The 19,010-nt window shown below is 50.6% G+C and overlaps 1 protein-coding gene across 1 annotated transcript in view; it reads left to right on the top strand.

Moving 5' to 3' along the window:
• CTCF (CCCTC-binding factor) overlaps positions 1-19,010 on the top strand; it is a 412,941-nt gene that overhangs the window by 37,154 nt on the left and 356,777 nt on the right. The window contains 1 exon segment of the mRNA XM_030203644.1: positions 2,547-3,327. Coding sequence (XP_030059504.1) covers positions 2,556-3,327 — 772 coding nt within the window. The 5' untranslated portion in view covers positions 2,547-2,555.

The following is a 19,010-nucleotide window of genomic DNA, read 5'->3' as shown; positions in this document are numbered from 1 at the left end:
GAGCCGCTTCGGCGTGCTTCAGAGAAAGATTTGACACTGAAGGCCGTCTTGTTAGTGGCCATTACTTCGGCGAGACGGGTGTCAGAGCTCCAGGCGCTGTCCTGTAGAGACCATTTTCTGCAGTTTTCAGAGTCCGGGGTCACGGTTCGGACCGTGCCTTCCTTCTTGCCTAAGGTGGTTTCAGCGTTTCACCTAAACCAACCTATTTTCTTGCTTCCTTTGTCGAGGAGGATTTTCCAGAGTCTTTTGGGCAATTGCACCTGTTGGACATGCGCAGGACTCTGCTGCAGTATCTGCGAGTTACTAACTCTTTCAGGACCTCTGATCATCTGGTTGTTTTGCTATCAGGTCCTCGCAGAGGGTCTCCAGCGTCTAATGCCACTATTGCCTGCTGGCTTAAAGAATCTATCTTTTCAGCTTATTTGCTTGCTGGCCGGCCTCCGCCTGATGCCTTTAAGGCGCATTCCACTAGAGGAATTTTCTCTTCTTGGGCTGAAACTGGAGCACTCTCTCTTCAAGAGATTTGTAGTGCAGCAACATGGGCTTCTAAGCTCTCTTTTGCCCAACATTACAGGCTGGATGTGGCTGCCAGGAGGGACGCACATTATGGAGCGCAAGTGCTGGCGCGTGGTGTGGCTTGTTCCCACCCTATCTAGGGATTGCTTTGATACATCCCATCTGTAATGGCTGCATCTGCTTGATGACAAGGAAGGGAAAATTAGGTTCTTAATGTGATAATTTTATTTCCTTTAGTCATAGCAGATGCAGCCATGATCCCTCCCTGTCTGATGCTATCTGCTGTAAATCTATTTCAGGTTCTGTTCGTGTTTCCTGGAGATTCCGTCCTTGGGAGAAAGTCAGAAAACAGTCTTCAGGATTCTTGTTCAATTAAAGGAGGATGACTTAATTCCCTCCAGTTTCATGTTTTGGAGGATGAGTTTATTCCCTCCGGGAGGATATTTCATTCCCTCCATTCTGAGTTAATGCCCTTTGTTGTAGGGCCATTGTTCGCTGTGAAGAAAGCTTATGTTATTCCCATTGCGGTTTGCCATACTGCTTTGGAAGCTTCAAATACTGAAGAGAGGCAGTGGAGCAAGCTGGTATGAGGCAGTGAAAAAAGTGTGCTCTCTATCTCCCTCTGCTGGTTGATGGACACAACCCATCTGTAATGGCTGCATCTGCTATGACTAAAGGAAAGAAAATTATCATGGTAAGAACCTAATTTTCCCTTGTTTTGGATTTTTTTTTTTTTTTTTTGATCACCATAAGATTACATCAATAGAACGTAAATTTTGCATCAACACTCAAAATATGCAAGCACCGTTAGTGGCTCATTGGTTGACTTTTGAATATTCTGTTACCGATATTAAAATGGCATATTATTGACCCCATTCAAGTGGGGAAGGAGGGTGGTTTGTTAGACTCTCAGTTAAATTATAAAGAACAGATGATTTTCCAGCTTAATATGGTAGCACCCAAGAGGGTGAACCTTAAATTTGAATGGATTTTGTTATTGTAAGCCAGTCAGAATTTTGGGGCTGGGTGACGTTAGTAAACAGGAAGTGCTATTTAAGTAGTGAAATAAATGCCGTCGCCATCTTGGCAGAGAAGCTCTGTTATCTAAGAGTCAAGCTGGTGCTAATTGGAAATTGAGGTAAAAGGAGGGATGTAATTTATACCGATGGGAGGATGGTTTGGAAGGGGCTTTCTTATGGGTATATTCAGTATTGTGGGGAAGTGGGTATATTCAGTATTGTGGGGAAGTTGATAAATCCGATACAAGAGCATATTTATAAGTATCGGATTAATGACCCTCTTGAGAACCGATGATGAGGTGGGTGCAGAAAAACTTTACATTTAAAACTATATATATATATATATATATATATATTGTGTGTGTGTGTGTGTAAGGAGCACCGCTGAGGTTTTCGGGGCTCAGTTAAATTTTGAGTGGGATTGGATTGAGACTTTGACATTGTAAAAAGACAGTTTTCACATTTCCTTGACATGCGAAAAGGTGTACATCCCTAATCTCATAAACTTTGTTTTAAAAAATCCTCACCGGTCTGAAAAACCTCCTGATAATTCATTTAAAAAAGTTTTTATAGTATTTATCAGGTGGTTTTTCGGTGAGGAAGTTCGCACGGTAGTTCTGTGGAACTATTCACAATAATAAGCCGAGCATCTGAGGTCTTTTCCTCCATTGATAAAATCACAATGAAGTAAAATCAGGTATGCTTGCTATTATGCAGATTTAGAGTATTCTTTTCAGCAAGGCATTTGCCATATTGTGATTTCAATAGATTTAGATAAAAATGTGTAAGCAGAGTAAATGTTGCCATAAAAATTATTCACAGCCCCTTAGACAAGGATAACGAGGTATAAAGAACAAAACTGTGATGGATGACTTTAAAACATATCTCCTCCTGTTTAATTAACTCTTGCTCTATCAAGTTGACTGTTAAATTGTTAATAACCTACAACAATAGTTGTGAAGTTCTTTATGACATTACATAGGAACATTAATTTTTTTATTGTGATTTAAGGTTGTCAGAATGGACGGTGACACAATAGAAGCCATTGTAGAGGAATCTGAAACTTTTATGAAAGTGAAAGAGCGAAAAACCTATCAGAGACGACGTGAAGGTGGACAGGATGACGACTTGCCACAGACCCAAACAGATGGCAGTGAAGTAGCCCATGATGTTAACAGCAGTGTCCAAATGGTCATGATGGAGCAACTAGATCCAACACTTCTTCAAATGAAGACAGAAGTAATGGAAGGTGGAGTTCCCCAGGAAGGTGATCCAACTGTGGATGACACACAGATAATAACATTACAGGTTGTGAATATGGAAGAGCAACCTATAAATCTTGGAGAACTGCAACTTGTTCAAGTTCCTGTGCCAGTGACTGTACCTGTAGCAGCATCTTCTGTAGGAGAACTTCATGCAGCTTATGAAAATGAAGTATCCAAAGAAATACTTCAGGATGGAGAGCCCATGATCTGTCATACCTTACCTTTGCCAGAAGGCTTCCAGGTAGTAAAAGTGGGAGCCAATGGTGAAGTGGAAACATTAGAACAAGCTGAACTTCAGGCACAGGAAGACACAAGCTGGCAAAAAGATCCGGACTATCAGCCACCAGTCAAAAAGACAAAGAAAACAAAAAAAAGTAAATTACGTTATACAGAGGAAGGAAAAGATGTGGATGTTTCTGTGTATGATTTTGAAGAAGAGCAGCAGGAAGGATTGCTTTCAGATGTTAATGCAGAAAAGGTGGTTGGTAACATGAAACCTCCAAAGCCAACTAAAATTAAAAAGAAAGGTAAGCTTTTTTTTTTTTTTTTAATAGTATACAGTGATTTAAATTTCCTCTGGGACTGTGCTGATAGGTAATCTCTAGGGCTGAAGAATAGCACTTGATCAACTCTTCCCCCTTGAATGTGTGTTGCTGTTGCGGAACCTAAGACTTCAGAGTGAAAGATAGAGTTGCCTTTTTATAAGATTATGATCAGGATTCAATAAGATAAGTATAAAGTACTATGGATGTTGATAAAGAAGTGAATTGGAATGTTTAATGAATATTGAGTGAACATTAAAGATGGTTGCTTTGGAAGTGTGTTTTTTTTTTTTTTTTTTTTGTTTGTTTGTTTTTGTCAATGATAAAACTTTCAGCTCAGAAGAGATTTTCTCCGAGGACAAGCAGGCTGCTTGTTCTCACTGATGGGTGACATCCACGGCAGCCCCTCCAATCGGAACACTTTCTAGCAAAGTCCTTTGCTAGTCCTCGCGCGCCGATGCACACCGCGCATGCGCGGCCGTCTTCCCGCCCGAACCGGCTCGTGCCGGCCAGTCTTCTTTTGTCTGCGCTCGGTACGGTCGTGTTTCGCCGTTCGTGCCCCGGAAAGTTGACCTCGCGCGTCGTTTTTCGACTCGTTCTTTAAAAAGTAAATAATAAAGAGAAGAGTGTTTCGGGAGGAGACCTTTTGGTTTTTTTCCCTTCCCGTATTTCGAGTTTTTCGCCCCGGTAAGTTTTCTTTCGTCGTCGGGGTAGGCCCTAGTTAGGCCTCGGTCGAAGTTTTCTTCTCCCTATTTTTGTGGTGCCATTTTCGTCATTTCGAGTTTTGATCTCGCCGGCGTGATTTTTCCGCCCATGACATCGAAGTCTCCCAGCGGCTTCAAGAAGTGCACCCAGTGCGCCCGGGTAATCTCGCTCACTGACAGGTACGCGTCGTGTCTTCAGTGTCTGGGGGCTGGGCACCGCCCTCAGGCCTGTAGTCTGTGTTCCCTTTTACAAAAGCGGACTCAGGTAGCGAGGTTAGCCCAGTGGAACATCTTGTTCTCGGGCTCTTCGTCGGCATCGGCACCGGGGGTATCGAGTGCATCGACGTCGTCAGCGCCCATACCTTCATCCTCGACCCCGATTGCATCAAGTGCATCGAGGCATTGGGGCGAGATCGGAAGGCTGCGTCGGCGTCTGTGGTGTCGAGACCTCCTCGTCTGCTGATGTCGTCGGACGGTGGTGCTTCGTCTGGAGTGCAGGTGAGGGCTGTCCATTCCCCTGCTGGTGGCGGTGAGCCTTCGGGTGGGTCTCCCCCTACCCTGAGGGCTCCTGTGGTACAGCCCCCCCGAGACCGACCCTCTTCGGTCTCGGCCCCGAGGAAGAGACGGCTGGATTCTACGGCCTCCTCGTCGGTGCCGGGAAGCGCCGGTGACGTGCTTCGCTCCAAAAAATCGAAGAAGCATCGACACCGGTCCCCTTCCCGTGTCGGCACCGAGAGCTGTGGGTCGCCGAGGGAGTCGGCACCCAGCAGGCATCGGCACCGAGAGGACCGCTCACCCTCTGTCCAAGAGGTGTCGATGCGCTCCACTCTGGACAGCCCGGAACAGCCTCCACGCCCGGAACAGACTCTGACATTGACGCCTGCATCGACTTCCATGCCTTTTTCTGCAGCCACTCTGAACGAGAGTCTCCGGGCCGTTCTTCCAGAGATCCTGGGAGAGCGCTGTTGCGCCCTACCCCTCCGGTACCGGGGGTGCTTGCGCCACCGGTACTGTTGAGTGAGGCGCCGGCTGGCCCATTGTCCGGGGTGAGGTCTCCGGCATCACTGCGGCCGCCTCCCAGGAAGGCTCCCCGACTACGTCGGCGGAGGGAGCTTCGCCGGTGCGGGCGAGGGAGTCTACCTCTCGACGCTCCCACCGTGGCCGTGGTTCCACGGAGTCGAGCCGGGCATGGTTGCAGACACAGGTTCGTGAACTTGTCTGACACCGATGGTGAGGCCTCATGGGAAGAAGAGGAAGACATCAGATATTTCTCTGACGAGGAGTCTGAGGGTCTTCCTTCTGATCCCACTCCCTCTCCTGAAAGACAGCTTTCTCCTCCCGAGAGTCTGTCTTTCGCTTCCTTTGTCCGGGAGATGTCTACGGCCATCCCCTTCCCGGTGGTTGTGGAGGACGAGCCCAGGGCTGAAATGTTTGAGCTCCTGGACTATCCTTCTCCACCTAAGGAAGCGTCCACAGTACCCATGCATCATGTCCTCAAAAAGACATTGCTGGCGAACTGGACCAAACCATTAAGTAATCCCCACATTCCCAAGAAGATCGAGTCCCAGTACCGGATCCATGGGGACCCAGAGCTGATGCGCACTCAGTTGCCTCATGACTCTGGAGTTGTGGATTTGGCCCTAAAGAAGGCCAAGAGTTCTAGGGAGCATGCTTCGGCGCCCCCGGGCAAGGACTCTAGAACCTTGGACTCCTTTGGGAGGAAGGCCTACCATTCTTCTATGCTCGTGGCCAAGATTCAGTCCTACCAGCTCTACACGAGCATACACATGCGGAACAATGTGCGGCAGTTGGCGGGCTTGGTGGATAAGCTCCCCCTGAGCAAGCCAAGCCTTTCAGGAGGTGGTCAGGCAGCTGAAGGCGTGCAGAAAATTCCTGGCCAGAGGGGTGTATGACACCTTTGATGTTGCGTCCAGGGCCGCTGCTCAAGGTGTGGTGATGCGCAGACTCTCATGGCTGCGTGCCTCCGACCTGGAGAATAGAATCCAGCAGCGGATTGCGGACTCGCCTTGCCGTGCGGATAATATTTTTGGAGAGAAAGTCGAACAGGTGGTAGAGCAGCTCCACCAGCGGGACACCGCATTCGACAAGTTCTCCCGCCGGCAGCCTTCAGCCTCTACCTCTACAGGTAGAAGATTTTTTTGGGGAAGGAAGACTGTTCCCTACTCTTCTGGTAAGCGTAGGTACAATCCTCCTTCTCGACAGCCTGCGGCCCAGGCTAAGCCCCAGCACGCTCGCTCTCGTCAGCAGCGTGCGCCTCAGCAAGGCCCCTCGGCTCCCCAGCAAAAGCAAGGGACGAGCTTTTGACTGGCTCCAGCAGAGCATAGCCGACATCCAAGTGTCAGTGACGGGCGACCTACCAGTCGGGGGGAGGTTGAAAGCTTTTCACCTAAGGTGGCCTCTCATAACCTCCGATCAGTGGGTTCTCCAAATAGTCCGGCAAGGAAACACCCTCAATTTGGCCTCAAAACCTCCAAATTGTCCACCGGGAGCTCAGTCTTATAGCTTCCAGCACAAGCAGGTACTTGCAGAGGAACTCTCCGCCCTTCTCAGCGCCAATGCGGTCGAGCCCGTGCCATCCGGGCAAGAAGGGCTGGGATTCTATTCCAGGTACTTCCTTGTGGAAAAGAAAACAGGTGGGATGCGTCCCATCCTAGACCTAAGGGCCCTGAACAAATATCTGGTCAAAGAAAAGTTCAGGATGCTTTCCCTGGGCACCCTTCTCCCCATGATTCAGCAAAACGATTGGCTATGCTCTCTGGACTTGAAGGACGCCTACACGCACATCCTGATACTGCCAGCTCACAGACAGTATCTGGGATTTCAGCTGGGCACACGTCACTTCCAGTACTGTGTGCTACCCTTTGGGCTCGCCTCTGCACCCAGAGTGTTCACAAAGTGCTTGGCTGTAGTAGCGGCGGCACTTCGCAGACTGGGGGTACACGTGTTCCCATATCTCGACGATTGGCTGGTGAAGAACACATCCGAGGCAGGAGCCCTGCAGTCCATGCAGATGACTATTCGCCTCCTGGAGCTACTGGGGTTTGTGATAAATTACCCAAAGTCCCATCTTCTCCCAGTGCAGAAACTCGAATTCACAGGAGCTCTGCTGGATTCTCGGACGGCTCGCGCCTATCTCCCAGAGGCGAGAGCCAAGAACTTGTTGTCCCTCGTCTCGCGGGTGCGAGCGTCCCAGCAGATCACAGCTCGGCAGATGTTGAGATTGCTGGGCCACATGGCCTCCACAGTTCATGTGACTCCCATGGCCCGCCTTCACATGAGATCTGCTCAATGGACCCTAGCTTCCCAGTGGGTTCAGGCTGCTGGGGATCTAGAAGACGTGATCCACCTGTCCACGAGTTTTCTCGAATCCCTGTATTGGTGGACGATTTGGTCCAATTTGACTCTGGGACGTTCTTTCCAAATTCCTCAGCCACAAAAAGTGCTGACAACGGATGCGTCTCTCCTGGGATGGGGAGCTCATGTCGATGGGCTTCACACCCAAGGAAGCTGGTCCCTCCAGGAACGCGATCTGCAGATCAATCTTCTGGAGTTACGAGCGATCTGGAACGCTCTGAAGGCTTTCAGAAATTGGCTGTCCCACCAAATTATCCAAATTCAGACAGACAACCAGGTTGCCATGTACTACGTCAACAAGCAGGGGGGCACCGGATCTCGCCCCCTGTGTCAGGAAGCCGTCAGCATGTGGCTCTGGGCTCGCCGTCACGGCATGGTGCTCCAAGCCACATATCTGGCAGGCGTAAACAACAGTCTGGCCGACAGGTTGAGCAGGATTATGCAACCTCACGAGTGGTCGCTCAATTCCCGCGTAGTGCGACAGATCTTCCAGGTGTGGGGCACCCCCTTGGTAGATCTCTTCGCATCTCGAGCCAACCACAAAGTCCCTCAGTTCTGTTCCAGGCTTCAGGCCCACGGCAGACTGGCATCGGATGCCATCCTCCTGGACTGGGGGGAGGGTCTGCTGTATGCTTATCCTCCCATACCTCTGGTGGGGAAGACTTTGTTGAAACTCAAGCAAGACCGAGGCACCATGATTCTGATTGCTCCTTTTTGGCCGCGTCAGATCTGGTTCCCTCTTCTTCTGGAGTTGTCCTCCGAAGAACCGTGGAGATTGGAGGGTTTTCCGACCCTCATCACGCAGGACGAAGGGGCGCTTCTGCATCCCAACCTCCGGTCCCTGGTTCTCACGGCCTGGATGTTGAGAGCGTAGACTTTGCCTCTTTGGGTCTGTCAGAGGGTGTCTCCCGCATCTTGCTTGCTTCCAGGAAAGATTCCACTAAGAGGAGTTACTTCTTTCTATGGAGGAGGTTTGCCGTCTGGTGTGACAGCAAGGCCCTAGATCCTCGCTCTTGTCCTACACAGACCCTGCTTGAATACCTTCTGCACTTGTCTGAGTCTGGTCTCAAGACCAACTCTGTAAGGGTTCACCTTAGTGCAATCAGTGCATACCATTACCGTGTGGAAGGTAAGCCGATCTCAGGACAGCCTTTAGTTGTTTGCTTCATGAGAGGTTTGCTTTTGTCAAAGCCCCCTGTCAAGCCTCCTACAGTGTCATGAGATCTCAATGTCGTTCTCACCCAGCTGATGAAACCTCCTTTTGAGCCACTGAATTCCTGCCATCTGAAGTACTTGACCTGGAAGGTCATTTTCTTGGTGGCAGTTACTTCAGCTCGTAGAGTCAGTGAGCTTCAGGCCCTGGTAGCCCAGGCCCCTTACACCAAATTTCATCATAACAGAGTAGTCCTCCGCACTCACCCTAAGTTCTTACCAAAGGTTGTGTCGGAGTTCCATCTGAACCAGTCAATTGTCTTGCCAACATTCTTTCCCCGTCCTCATTCCTGCCCTGCTGAACGTCAGCTGCACACATTGGACTGCAAGAGAGCATTGGCCTTCTATCTGGAGCGGACACAGCCCAACAGACAGTCCGCCCAATTGTTTGTTTCTTTTGATCCCAACAGGAGGGGAGTGGCTGTGGGAAAACGCACCATATCCAATTGGCTAGCAGATTGCATTTCCTTCACTTACGCCCAGGCTGGGCTGGCTCTTGAGGGTCATGTCACGGCTCATAATGTTAGAGCCATGGCAGCGTCGGTAGCCCACTTGAAGTCAGCCACTATTGAAGAGATTTGCAAAGCTGTGACGTGGTCATCTGTCCACACATTCACATCTCATTACTGCCTGCAGCAGGATACCCGACGCGACAGTCGGTTCGGGCAGTCAGTGCTTCAGAATCTGTTCGGGGTTTAGAATCCAACTCCACCCCCCTAGGCCCATGTTTGTTCTGTTCCAGGCTGCACTCTGTTAGTTGGTAAATTTTTTAGGTCAATCTCAGTTATGTCCTCGCCGTTGCGAGGCCCAATTGACCATGGTTGTTGTTTTGAGTGAGCCTGGGGGCTAGGGATACCCCATCAGTGAGAACAAGCAGCCTGCTTGTCCTCGGAGAAAGCGAATGCTACATACCTATAGAAGGTATTCTCCGAGGACAGCAGGCTGATTGTTCTCACAAACCCGCCCGCCTCCCCTTTTGGAGTTGTGTCTTCCCTTCTCTTTGTATTGCTACATATGAGACTGGCCGGCACGAGCCGGTTCGGGCGGGAAGACGGCCGCGCATGCGCGGTGCGTGTTGGCGCGCGAGGACTAGCAAAGGACTTTGCTAGAAAGTTTTCCGATTGGAGGGGCTGCCGTGAACGTCACCCATCAGTGAGAACAATCAGCCTGCTGTCCTCGGAGGATACCTTCTACAGGTATGTAGCATTCGCTTTATTGCCTGGAGCTCCTTTGAGGCTTTTTCCTTCCATTTTTTTTGAAAGATTGTTCACCTAGGACAAGCAGCCCAATATTCTCACACGTGGGTAATGCGGTCCCGCGTTGGCCGATCCGGAGCGATACTCCATTCCTTAGCCTCCCTCCGGACCGGCCCAGAATGTAACTGATGGGTTGTGCACGCCTTTCAGCAGGTGGAGACTGAGAAAAAGTGTGACTCCAGAGAGCCAATAAGAGCCCTTGCCAGACAGGGAAAGATCCAGTAATCTCAGTCTCCAGCAGGTGGAAGATGGTGAGTCCTTCAGTCTCATTCCTTTTTTCTGGTCTATTTGTTCTTAGTGAATCTTAGTATTTTCTAATTTCTGCTGAAAGGTTCAGATTATTACTGTGCATTTTAATTAAAAAAAAAAAAAACCTGCTTGTTAGGGGCTGAGTTCTGTGGGGGCCTCTGTTTACCCCGGGGGTGCCACACTCGAGTATCAGAGTCCCTCCCCCCTAATCCTCCCTGAAGAATCAGCAGTTGGTGCCTATTTATGCTGTTGTTATATAGCAGACTGTTGACAGGAGCAGTCTGAGGTGAATTCCCTCCAGCCCTTAATGTTAAGAACTGTTGAGGCAGGGAGAGGCAGCCACTTGTAAAAGTGCAATATAAAACAGAGCTTCAGCAACCCAGGCTTTGATCCTGTGATTTCTGACAGCCTGCTGTTTTTTCTACTTGAGCTTAAGGAAGCAGAGCAGCTCCGGTGTTTGTTTTAGCGAAGTTAGCAGTTTTACTTTCGTTTTCGCGCCAGAGTTTTATTTACCTGATCAGCTGTTCACTGATGTCGGAAAAGTTGCGGCGGTGTTCAGTTTGTCAGTGCCGGGGCCTTGCATCCAGTGGTGTCTGTAAATTTTGCACTGCGGTGGACATTTTGCAGGATCAGGGTGCAGGACCGTCTGTTTCGTCGGCGCCAGTAGTTCCGCCGTGGGGGGGGGGGGGGTCCGATTTGAGTAGTGGTAAGGCGGTTGCGTCCCTCGTTGCCGGTTTTGCCGGGGATGTAGCACGCTCTGATCTGTCTCGGGATCCCCTGGTCTAGCTGCCATCTGCTCCAGCTACAGTCCTGTCTCAGGGGACAGCTGCACGAATTGTATAAGAAAATATACATTTAGTAATAGCAGAAGGGTCTAGGTTAGATTGGTAGCAAAAAAACACCCAGTGTTTTTTTGTTTTCCCTTCATGTAAGGGTTGTTTTTATTTACTCTATTTTTCGCTTCAAAGTTTGTCTCCCACTTTCCACACTTGTGCTTTCGTGTGTGTTATGGAAATCACTTTCGTGTGTGTTATGGAAATTCCACTTCCCATCTCCTCTTTCCCTGAATGGTCCTCGTCTCCTGCAGATTTGAGCTTTGTCAGCCTCCTGTTTTACTGTTCTCTCTCAAGTTTTTACTACTTGGGTTCTGGTTTGGTGTATCTTACTTCAGATTGTTGAGTCTCTCCATTTCGAACCCAGTAACAGTTGTATTTTTTTATTTCTGTTGCACTCAAGTGGTTTTCCCATGAACACTGTGTCCTTGTCTCAGCTTTTGTTTTTATTGCAGTGGTGATTCTCTTGTCTGTATCCTTTCAATGTCTTCTGCCTTGGCGTGCGTGTGCTGCATCCTTTGCACTGCAAGTGTTCGTTAGCCAACCTTTTATTTAGTTGCCATCTAGAACCCATAATTTCTATTCACCTTCTTTTTCTTTCACTTAGCTGTGTCATCCGGGGGGATCCTCTTGCTAATCACTGCTTGAGCCGTGGCTCAGCCGTTTGCTTCCTTCTGGGAAGTTGCAGGATTACTTTGTAGTCGTCATTCTACAGATTCTCATCTCATTCCTGATTGAAGTAGCATACCTTCTACTTCTACTTCCTAATAGTCTGCATCCATAGGAATCGCTACTTCATTTGGGTTTTATGGGGTTCTGGGATCCAACTCCACCTGTCTTGGCCCATTTTTAATTCTGTCTCCTGCTGCAATTCTGACGACTTGCATATGTTCCCCATTTTTGTGTTCACCTTTGCGAGGCGCAATTTGTCCTTGATTGTTGGTTCCAGTGAGCCTGGTAGCTAGGGATTCCCTAAGCGTGAGAATATTGGCCTGCTTGTCCTCAGAGAAAGCGAAGATACTTACCTGTAGCAGCTATTCTCCGACGACAACAGGCCATTTCCTTGTCATCAAGCAGATGAAGCCATTACGTATGGGTTATGTCCATCAACCAGCAGGGGAGATAGAGAGCACTCAAACTTTCACAGTGCCCTCTTGGCCAGCTAGCTCCACTGCCTCTTCAGTATTCTCTATCTCCCTTAGCAGGGTGGCTGCAGCTTGTTCGAGCTCCAGAAAAATCTGCCGGGAGGTGGTTCCTGGCTTGCCAGTTGTTAACTGGGGTGTTGGAGGCTATAGCAGCTTCACTTTAAAGGCACATTTTCCCTGCCTTACCCATACCTCTGTGGATGTGGACATATTGCCTTGCTTTCCCTGTCCTTACCCACCAACAGTGGATGCAGGCATATAGGTTCGCCCTTTCCCTGCCTTTCTTACTCATCTGAGCCTCCGGAGTCTTCAATACCTCTGCTTTCCTCACAGCTTAAAAAAAAAAAAAAAAAAAAAAAAGTCGCGTCGCGTTTTTAAACGCAGAGACACTGGAACAGAGGTTTTTTGACCTGATTTTCAGCAGGATCGTAGTTGTACACTAGATCCTTTTGAGGTAAGAGTGTTTTCCAACTCCTCCGGGGTGGGCCCACGATCGGGGCGATTTTGGCGCGAAACCACCATTTTGGATTTTACCGCCATTTTTTCGGCTGCGGACAATGTAAAGCGCTGTTCCACTTGTGGCAAGCGCAAATCAGCAGCAGGGCTCTGTAAATCGTGCTGTACTGGCGTAGGAGCCGGCCCGAGCATGGCGAGCGATGTTTCTTCCCGCTCTGAGCTGGCAGCGGGCGCCATTTTGCTTACACCGCATGGCGCGGCCTCCGTGGACACGGAGAGACCTGAGCCGGGTGGGGCACCTCGAGATGAGGTTATTTCAGGAGTGGCTAGCACCGGACAGGATTTGGGTGCCCAGGGTGAGATTTTCTCCCCGGATTTTGTGCTTTTGCTGCATAAAGCATACATGATGAAAGAGCCCTTCCTCAAGGGTCGCCTGAGGCTCCTCTGATTGCCCCCCCCCCCCCCCCCCGATGGATTCTGACCTGGGACTGCCCAGTGAGGCTTTTTTCCCGGATGCTTGGCCTAAAGATAAGCGCAGAAGGGTTAATTCCCCTTCAGATTGTGGTGCACCTTTTTCCCCCCCGTGGTCGGGATGTGAGGATTCGGAGAACTCTGACAGACGTTCTTGGTCTGAGGAACCAGAGTCAGGTGCGGATTTACCACAGGATCTGGATGATCCCTCCGCGGTGAGGATTTTCCACCGTGATGAGCTGCCAGCGCTTATTTCAGATACCCTGCAGGCCCTCTCGATTGAAGATCCTGACAGTGGCATGGCCTCCTTGGGTAATCCCAGGATGGCTAGTACCAAGAAAGCTGCTTGGGCCTTCCCTTTGCATGACTCCATCCTAGAGCTTGTTTCGGCTCAGTGGGCTGACCCCGAGGGACCTTTGAGAGTTTCCAGGGCTATGGGGCAGTTATACCCTCAGCGTGAGGGACATATGGCTCGTCTTCAAATGCCTACAGTGGATGCCCTAGTCACTGCGGTGACAAAGAGAACTACCCTCCCTGTTGAAGGAGGTGTTGCCCTGAAGGATGTTCAAGACCGTAGGCTGGAGACAGCATTGAAACGGTCCTTTGAAATTGCAGGTCTCACTGTTCGGGCGTCTGCATGCAGCTGTTATGCTGTGAGAGCCTGCCTAGCTTGGCTGCAACAGGCAGTGGCTCAGCCCGGAGATGGAGCGGAGCCCTTCTTGGATGTGGCTCCGCGGATGGAGGTGGCCTTGTCCTTTCTGGCTGATGCCCTTTATGACCTTGTCAGAGCTTCGGCTAAACAAATGGCAGTAGCAGTGGCGGCTCGCCGTCGTCTGTGGCTGCGACACTGGGCAGCAGACATGGCCTCTAAGCAAAGGTTGGTGAAGTTGCCTTTTCAAGGACTTCTCCTATTTGGTGAGGAGTTGGAGAAAATTGTGAAAGGCCTGGGTGATCCAAAACCCCAGCGCTTGCCCAAAGATAGGCAGAGGCCTTCCTCTAAGGGCCAGGCGGTCCACTCCTCGTACAGATCTTGCTTCCGTGAAGCTAGAAGGTACCGCCCGGGGCGTTCTGCTGGGTTCACTTCACGTGCCCGTGGTCAGCAGAGGAACTCCTTTCGCTCGGACAAGCGTTCCGCAGCCGGTGGCTCAAGACCAGGAGTTCAGGGGCGACCCTCTCAATGATGGTGCGCCGGCCCTCTCCTCGATGCCTGTCTTCGGAGGACGGCTTTCCCTCTTTGTCGAGGAGTGGGCCAAGATTTCCTCAGATCAGTGGGTTCTGGATCTGATCAGAGATGGATACAGAATAGAATTCAACGCCCCAGTAAGAGACGTGTTTGTGGAGTCCCGATGCGGTTCTGCCGTCAAACGGGCGGCGGTGGAGGAGACTTTACAAGATCTGATTCAGTTAGGGGCTGTGACCTCGGTGCCTCCCGCCGAGCAAGGCTGCGGCCGATACTCCATCTACTTTGTGGGTCCTTTCGCCCTATTCTGGACTTAAAAGAAGTGAACAAGTCCCTGAGAGTGCGGCATTTCCACATGGAATCCCTGCGCTCCGTCATTGCGGCGGTTCAGCCAGGAGAGTTTCTCACGTCTCTAGACCTGAAAGAAGCTTACTTGCACATACCGATTTGGCCCCCGCACCAGAAGTTTCTGAGGTTTGCGGTGTTGGGAAAACATTTCCAGTTCAGGGCCTTGCATTTTGGCCTTGCCACAGCTCCCCGAACCTTTTCGAAGGTAATGGTGGTGGTAGCTGCTTTTCTCAGGCGAGAAGGTATCAGGGTTCACCCGTACCTAGACTACTGGCTCATCAGAGCAGACTCTGCAACAGAGAGCTTACAAGCTACAGCCAGAGTGGTCTCAGTACTGCAATCTCTAGGTTGGGTCATCAATATGGCCAAAAGTCACCTGTCCCCTTCACAATCTCCAGAGTTTTTGGGGGCCAGGTTCGACACAGTCTCGGGCTATGTGTTCCTACCCGAGCTAAGGCGGTGCAAGCTTCAGAATCAGGTCCGTCTGCTCCTGAGGATTCCCCGCCCGCGAGCTTGGGACATTGTCCAGCTGCTGGGATCGATGACAGCCACGATGGAAGTGGTACCCTGGGCGAGAGCGCACCTGAGACCTCTACAGTATTCCCTACTCCGGAGATGGTCTCCTATTTCTCAGGATTACCAATGCAGACTTACTTGGCTCCCTGCGGCCCGTCTCAGCATGGAGTGGTGGCTCTCGGACAGCATGCTGCGGCAAGGAATGCCGCTGACGCTCCCTGTTTGGTGCCTAGTGGTAACAGATGCCAGCCTGAAGGGCTGGGGCGCACACTGCAAGGGGAAGCATGCCCAGGGTCTATGGACACCCGAGGAGTCGGAGTGGTCCATCAACCGCCTAGAGTTGAAAGCGGTGTTTCAGGCGCTTCTGGCCTTTCAAGTGACCCTGGAAGGATTGGCTGTCAGAGTGATGTCGGACAACACGACAGCGGTGGCCTATATAAATCGACAAGGCGGAACAAGGTGCAGAGCACTAGCCGCGCAGGCCGAACTGATTTGCCACTGGGCCGAGCTGCATCTTCAGTGTCTGTCGGCAGCTCATATTGCAGGTCAGAGCAATGTGCAGGCCGATTATCTGAGCAGGCATCAGATCGATCCAGCAGAATGGAATCCGGCAGCCGAAGTATTCCTGCAGATCTGTGCCAAATGGGGCAAGCCCGTGATGGATCTAATGGCGACAAGTGCCAATACCAAAGTCCCGTGCTTCTTCAGCAGACGGAGAGATCCTCGCTCGGCGGGGTTGGATGCCTTGGCTCAACCCTGGCCTCCGGGTCTACTTTATGTGTTTCCCCCATGGCCCTTGATAGGGCGCCTGCTCTTGCGGATTCGGCTGCACCCAGGAGAAGTGGTCCTCATCGCCCCGGATTGGCCAAGGAGACCTTGGTATGCAGACCTCCGACATGCTCCTGGAGGCTCCTCTGCCGTTATCTCTGGTACCGAACCTGTTGACTCATGGACCGGTAGCCATGGAGGACGCAGGACGCTTTGGGCTTACGGCATGGCTATTGAGAGGGCGCAATTGAGGGATAAAGGTTATTCCAATAAAGTTATTTCCACTCTCCTGCAAGCCCGCAAGCGGTTCACTTCCATGGCTTATGCCAGGATTTGGTGCCTGTTTGAGTCTTGGTGTGCTTCCAGAGCCATTGCTCCAATGCGGGCTCCTGTCTCGCCGATTCTGGACTTTTTGCAGGAAGGTGTACAAAAAGGCTTGGCCTATAATTCCCTGCGGGTGCAGGTGGCAGCGTTGGCCTCCCTTCGTGGTAAGGTGGAAGGCGTGTCTTTGGCTGCTTACCCAGATGTGGCACGGTTTCTTAGAGGGGTGCTTCGGCTCCGACCTCCAGTGCGAGCACCCTGTCCAGCTTGGAACCTGGGGCTAGTTTTGAAAACCCTGCAGGCATCTCCTTTTGAGCCGCTTCGGCGAGCATCGGAGAAAGATTTGACACTGAAGGCCGTTTTTCTGGAGGCCATTACCTCGGCGAGACGGGTGTCAGAGCTCCAGGCGCTGTCCTGTAGAGATCCTTTTCTGCAATTTTCAGAGTCCGGAGTCACGGTTCGGACCGTGCCTTCCTTTATGCCTAAGGTGGTTTCAGCCTTTCACCTAAACCAGCCTATTTTCTTGCCCTCTTTTTCAGAGGAAGAGTTTCCAGAATATTTTGGGCAGCTGCACCTTTTGGATGTGCGCAGGACTCTGCTGCAGTATCTGCGAGTTACTAACTCTTTCAGGACTTCTGATCATCTGTTTGTTTTGCTATCCAGTTCTCGCAGAGGGTCTCCAGCGTCTAAAGCCACTATTGCCCGCTGGCTCAAAGAAACTATCTTTTCAGTTTATCTGCTGGCCGGCAGGGTTCCGCCTGTAGCCTTTAAGGCACATTCTACTAGAGCGATTTCTTCCTCTTGGGCTGAAACTGGAGCACTCTCTCTTCAAGAGATATGCAGTGCAGCAACATGGGCTTCTAAGCTCTTCTTTGCCCGACATTACAGGCTGGATGTGGCTGCCAGGAGGGATGCGCGTTTTGGTGCACAAGGAATAGCGCGTGGTGTGGCTTGTTCCCACCCTATCTAGGGATTGCTTTGTTACATCCCATACGTAATGGCTTCATCTGCTTGATGACAAGGAAGGGAAAATTAGGTTCTTACCTTGGTAATTTTCTTTCCTTTAGTCATAGCAGATGAAGCCATGAGCCCTCCCTGTATGATTGTCTGTATGCTGTGAATCTGTTTTTCAGGTTCTGTTCTAATTTCCTGAAGTTCCTTCCTTGGGAGAAAGTTGGAAAACAATCTTCAGGATTCATGTTCAGTTTAAATTTAGGAGGATGTGTTCATTCCCTCCAGCATGTTTTTTGGAGGATGTGTTGATTCTCTCCAGGAGGTGCGTGTGTTCCCCTCCAGTTCTATAAATAGGAGGATGAGTTATTCCCTCCAGTGTGTTGGGAGGATGTGTTATTCCCTCCAGGAGGCGCGTGTGTTCCCCTCCACTTATACAATAAGGAGGATGAGTTTATTCCCTCCAGGAGGATGTGCATTCCCTCCTTTATGAGTTCATGCCCTTGTGATGGGCCATCGTTCGCTGTGAGGAAAGCTCTTGTGATTCCCATTGCGGTTTGCCATACTGCTTTGGAAGCTTCAAATACTGAAGAGGCAGTGGAGCTAGCTGGCCAAGAGGGCATTGTGAAAGTTTGAGTGCTCTCTATCTCCCCTGCTGGTTGATGGACATAACCCATACATAATGGCTTCATCTGCTATGACTAAAGGAAAGAAAATTACCAAGGTAAAAACCTAATTTTCCCATAGTCTTCTAAACCAGGGGCGGAGCTACGTGGGGCCACGGGGGCATGGGCCCCCACAGATTATGCCCTGGCCCCCTCTACATTTGACTGCCTGCCCTGCTGCCGCATCAGGTACCTTGTTTGCTGGCAAGGGTCCCCAATCCCCGCCAGCCGAAGTTTTCTTCAGCGTCGGTCGACTCTGGCGCCTTCGTTGTGGGCTCATCTGTTTCTGACGCCTTAAGTCCTGCATGGGGCTACATGCACGCTGAGGACGTAAGGCGTCAGAAACAGATGATCCCACAACGAAGGCGCCAGAGTTGACCGGCACTGAACAATACTCTTCGGCTGGCGGGGATTGGGGACCCCTGCCAGCAAACGAGGTACCTGATGCGGCGGTCCAAAGTGGCGGGGGGGGGGGGGGGTTGCGGTGGTGGGGGGTGGCTAAACAGTGCCCCCCAACCTCGGGCTCTGGCCCCCCCTCCCGCAGATTTCTGGCTACGCCCCTGTTCTAAACCCTCCCACCTTCCCCTAGGAGTTGTCTCCTTTTTTTTTTTTTTTTCTTGTTTTGCTTAAGTATTACCCTGATGCTCCATGTTCGCATGGCGGGCAGGAAGCCACTTGCGCATGTGCAGTGGAGCATCACTTGCAGTCCTGAAGCTCCGTACCAGACAATGAGGGACCGCATTGCCCACGTGTGAAAATATATGGCATGCTGTCCTCGAAGAATACCTGCTGTACTTTGGATGTATTTTGAGGGCATTATATGTATTTTATTCCTACATTTGTCAGTTTCATCAAATATTTTCCTATTTTGGTGTCTTTGCTCTTATCACACAAGAAGTGGACGGTTATAAACCAGGATTCCATAGCGTCCCACAGATCGGTCCAGAGTCTTGTGGATTATGCCCCCCTACCAGCACGTGGAGATAGAGAACATCTGAGATCTGCTATGCATGGTCCTGTGCAGAGAACATCTGAGATCTGCTATGCATGGTCCTGTGCAGCAGAACTTATCTCGGCATTCTGTCTATCTAGCAGGTAGATGGTCATAACTGTTCAGCTCTGGATTGATGTTCTCCTGGCCTGGTCCCCCTGGTTCTAGTTGATCTCCTGGGGTTGAGGTGTCCCAGTCCTGGAACTCTGATGCAAAGCTGGTGGGAC

Source organism: Microcaecilia unicolor, chromosome 5, assembly GCF_901765095.1.
Source record: "Microcaecilia unicolor chromosome 5, aMicUni1.1, whole genome shotgun sequence".
Classification (NCBI taxonomy): domain Eukaryota; kingdom Metazoa; phylum Chordata; class Amphibia; order Gymnophiona; family Siphonopidae; genus Microcaecilia; species Microcaecilia unicolor.
This window is presented reverse-complemented; position numbering and strand designations above follow the sequence as displayed.